The 4,579-nt window shown below is 29.9% G+C and overlaps 1 protein-coding gene across 1 annotated transcript; it reads right to left on the bottom strand.

Moving 5' to 3' along the window:
• Positions 1-2,312: 2,312 nt before the first annotated feature.
• LOC105645413 (uclacyanin 1-like) lies at positions 2,313-3,924 on the bottom strand. The gene is made up of 2 exons (XM_012231013.4): positions 3,756-3,924; positions 2,313-2,903 (listed from the first exon to the last, which is right to left on the bottom strand). Exons 1-2 carry the CDS (start codon positions 3,922-3,924, stop codon positions 2,419-2,421), a joined length of 654 nt encoding a protein of 217 aa, XP_012086403.1. The 3' UTR covers positions 2,313-2,418.
• Between the last annotated feature and the right edge of the window lie 655 nt (positions 3,925-4,579).

Below are 4,579 nucleotides of genomic sequence, written 5' to 3'. Positions count from 1 at the left end.
GGGCTTATGGTAACACTAAGAGAGAGATGTTAGGGATAGGCATAATGGATGTGATTATTGGACCTGAAAATTTTACCGAACTCTTTCAGGTTATTGAGATATCTTTATGCTTAATTTTTCAATTAACACTTCATACTTATCCTTTCATGTAAATGTGTTAAAGATATATGAACCTACATCTTATTACCATGCTAAAAATGATGTTAATTTGGTTAATGCCATGCAAAACTACCTTCAAGAAAGCTAATCAAACTTGGACATTCACTAATTTACCTAGTGATAAGAAAGCAATAAAGTGTAATTGGGTTTATAGAGTGAAATATTTACCAAATGGATAGGTAGATAGGTATGAGGTATGGCTTGTAGCAAATGGGTGTAACCAACTACTTGGTTTGGATTATACAAAAACATTCTCCCCTGTACTAATTTAGTTACAGTCAGATTGTTTCTAGCAATTGCTACTGCTAAAGGATGGATTGTGCATCAATTAGATGTTAATAATGCACATCTACATAGGTACCCAGATGAAGAGATATAAATGTATCATCTTGAAGGTTATACTGAAACAACGTGGGGACAAGTTTGTAAACCTCAAAAATCCATATATGGCTTGAAGCAAGAAGGGAGACAATGGAATAAGGAGTTTACCTCCAAACTTAAATCCTATGGTTTCACTTAGTCCTCACACAATTATTTCCTCTTTATAAAGCACATATGATCATAGTTTCTTCCCTTGTTAGTCTATATAAATGATGTGTTGAGAATAGAAGTTAAGGAATCTCTCATATTAAAAGTCAAGAGTTTCTTCCACAAATCCTTTACCATTAAAGATCTTGAGTATATAAAGTTTTTTCTTGGTATTGAGATTGCCAGGTCACTTACTGAGTGGTTTTAACTCAGACCATGTTTATCAAGGACCTCATTTTTATACTGATTAAATATTGCAACACCATCACTTATTCCTCTCATTTACGGTATTAAACTCACTCCTGAGTATGGGGCCTCCATTACCTAACCCTGGTTAGTACATGAAATTAGTGGGGAGACTGTTATATCTTAGCATGACTAGACCTAATATAACCTCTTCAGTCCAATAATTAAGTCAATTCATGCAAAAAGCACATGACTATCATCTAAAAGAGGCTTTGCATGTCTTGATATATCTTAGAGGTTGCTCTTCCAACGATTTAGTTTTCATAATGTCCAACTTGCTATCTTTTGTGACACTGATTGGCATCTTGTGTAACTTTAGAAATTTCATTTTCGGTGACTCTATATTCTTAAGTAATTCTCTAATTTCTTGAAAGTCCAAGAGCAAACTATGGTTAGTTCATCTTAAACAAAGACCGCATACACGAGTATGGCTTTGACCGTACGCCAGTTTGTGATGAATGACATATTTTGCAGGATTTTCAGACTTCTTCTCCTTTACATATTCCCTTGAATTGTAATAGTCAATTTGCACTCCACATAGCAGCTAATTCAGTCTTCCATGACCGCACCAAGCATATTGACATCGATTGTCATGGTGCCAGAAACCAATTGCTTTACAGGTTTTATTTTTTCCTCAACATGTTCTTGCAGACTTATATTCATAGAGTCCCTGCACTCTCCTTTTTATAGATCTTTTGTCCAAGATGGGGTTGGTAGATTTCTCCCAATACCATCTTGATAGGGTTGTGAAGTATATTTATGTAATTTACTTATTTTGCTAATTCGTCAAGTATTGAACAACTATAGATAGTTTGTTACCAAGAGTTACAGAAGTCAACTTAGACACTACTTTTTTTCCATGCAAATAGAAATAATTAAACTCTTGTATTTGATATGATTCTCATAATTGCATGTTCTCTGAGATTTTTCTCCATTGAATGTTTTTGTAAGCTTTACTCTTAATATGTTGAAGGGTATATAATTAACATAATTTAATTTAAAGTACACTATTAAAGATATAAAACATTATTTATTTAAATTGAATAAATTAAAGATATAAAATATTTCTTCTTTTTTTTTTTTCTTTTTTGTTTTAACTTACATGCAGAGATCATCAATTCAACCATGCCTTGTCATTTAAGGTATTTCTGAGTAAAATAGAAAAATAAATTTATTCATTTTATTCTTCCCTTCTTTCAAGAAATCGAGTTCAAATCATTTTAAAATTTATTTCAAATAATAAAATTCTATTATTAATTCAATTGAATTGAATTAATCATATAAATACAATCAACCTTTTAATTTGGTGATTTCCATTCTATAACTTCTTTAATCATCATTTAGGAAATGGTCAAATTTAATCCACCTAAATTGCAGAAATTCAAGAATTAGTATTTCATTCAAATGCAGCAATACATCTCTTAAAGGAAAGACGCGAAAAATGCTAAAAAAATTGACAGAATATAAATTAAGAATTGATCTTCTTCAAATCCCCATAAGCATCATAATGACCAGACTAAAGCCCATTGTTAGACTTGCTCGTAAGCTATCTCTATTAGCTGAAGACGGCGCAAGAGGAGGCAAAGAAACATTGGGAGAAGGAAATGATGTAGGAGATGATGATGGAGACACTTTTGGAAAGAGTTGTGGCTGTGATGGCGACAGAGCAGTTGTCTTTGGAGATGGGGAGGAAACGGGAGGGTCGGTGAACGGAGAAACCAGAGGTGGCGGTGATGTAGGTGAGGCGGTTGGTGGTGATGGAGTAGTAGTAGCAAGAACGTCTATCTCAACCTTCATTCCTTGGCTGCAATGGCCTGCTGTTCCGCAAATGAAGTGTCTCTTGCCAGGAGAAGAGAGAGGGATTAATGTATTGCTACCAGAATGTGTTTGAATTGGATTGCTGATCTGGCATGAGTCATAATCTGCTTTTGATACTTCAAATACATTGTGTGTGGGCCCATATTGGAAAACTGTAATTAAAAAAAAAAAAAATCAGATTAGATTATATCATGTTTTATATTTTTTTTAATTGAATTATCTTACTAACTAATAAAATACTATTAGTTTTAACTTATTTCTTTTATTAGAGTTATTTACTTTTAAACGTCTTAGCATTTATATTTTGTAAATATATATGTTTGTATTTTTTTTAATTTAAGCATGCAAATTAATAACTGTAATTTCTATCAACTATTAACTACTGTGATATCATCTTTATCAAATTAGACCATTTTGTTTTCGAGAAAATTAAATTGATATATTATAACTAAATTAATATTTTTATATTGGATAATCAAATTTAAAATTATAATAAAATTCAAAAATTACAAATTAAATAAAAAATTAAATTGACAACAATTCTTTCAATTTGATTACTAATCCCTTTGATAATAGGATTATATTTTTTATTTTTATTATAAATATTATTTTATTATTTTAAAATTAAAAGTTTAATATTTTATTATTTTATTGGCAATAGAAATAAATTGATGCTTAGTTGAAAAGTTTATATTCTGAGTTCGTCCAAAAGTTAATTTTGAATGAAATTTGATATTTTATAATAAAATTTCAAGAGTTAAATTAAGTATTTATTCTGATATCTAGACTTTTTTTATCATGCATTAATAATTTAATAGTCTGAGTACATATCTCATAAATTAAAAGTTTAGAAGTTCTAAATTATAACTTTTATCTCCTTCAAAGATTTCCAATATAATAAAAGTTTCAAGACCATTTTATAAAGAAAATAAAAATTGGCAAATGAAAAATTACTTTGAAAATCTTATTATTGGAGTAATAAACTAAGGCAATTAAAAACTTACTCAAATTATCTCCAACTAAAAAGGATTGAGAGGTAGCCCAAGTTTGCAAATCAGTGGTGGTATCCCACCCACCAATTGGGCCTCCAACTGTGTAATTTGCTGCCATTGCTAATTTGAGCACTATGCTCATAATAACACCCAACCTTATGATTGTTTTCATCATCTCCATCAACTTTTGTGCCTCTCAGATTTTGAATTAGTGAACAGAAAAGAGAAATTCTTCTTTGTGTTGAATATTTGGGTTCAATAGAAATTCCTTATATAGAGATGGGATGGGACTTAAGAATGAAATATTATAATTAGGTTATGGTGTACTTGTTGGAGTTGGTTTATTATAAAACAATGATTGTCAAAATAGGATAGGTTGTTTTGTTTTCTCATATCATGAAGTTGACTCTGTACATTCTTGTTTTTTTTTTTTTTTTTTTTTTTCTTTTTTCAACTTTTTATTAAATCAAAATGTTTTGTTTCTTCATTAAAGTCTTTTAATTTTAGCTAATCAGGTGTGGTTTGAATAGTTTTTTTATTTTTTGTTAAGATATAGAGAGTGAAAGATCTCGAATTTGAGTCAATTCCAGCATAAAGGTTATCACCAATTTTGTGAATGTTATTCAAGGGTAGGGCTACTCCTGCTATATAGCGCACAATGTTATTCCAGTTCATTGGGCCTCTTATATATATATATATATATATATATAAAAGTCTTTTAATTCTACGACTACATTTAGGTAGGATTAAGTAAAAAAAAAGGCAAAATCGATTGAAACAGAAGATTTCATTTAGTTTGAATTTAAAAAAAAAATTGATTTTAACTTTAATCTATA

The sequence above is a fragment of the Jatropha curcas genome, chromosome 3 (assembly GCF_041381405.1).
Source record: "Jatropha curcas cultivar XTBG-Jc1 chromosome 3, XTBG_Jcur_1.0, whole genome shotgun sequence".
NCBI lineage: Eukaryota > Viridiplantae > Streptophyta > Magnoliopsida > Malpighiales > Euphorbiaceae > Jatropha > Jatropha curcas.
The sequence above is the reverse complement of the archived record's forward strand: the minus strand, read 5'-3'. Positions and strand labels throughout refer to the sequence as shown.

Excerpts from the sequence above, each read along its gene's own strand:
- LOC105645413 (XM_012231013.4), bottom strand. The coding sequence starts at position 3,924 with ATGGAGATGATGAAAACAATCATAAGGTTGGGTGTTATTATGAGCATA. Across the intron at positions 2,904-3,755 it reads TTTAGTTGGAGATAATTTGA|TTTTCCAATATGGGCCCACA; the intron begins GTAAGTTTTTAA and ends TTTTAATTACAG.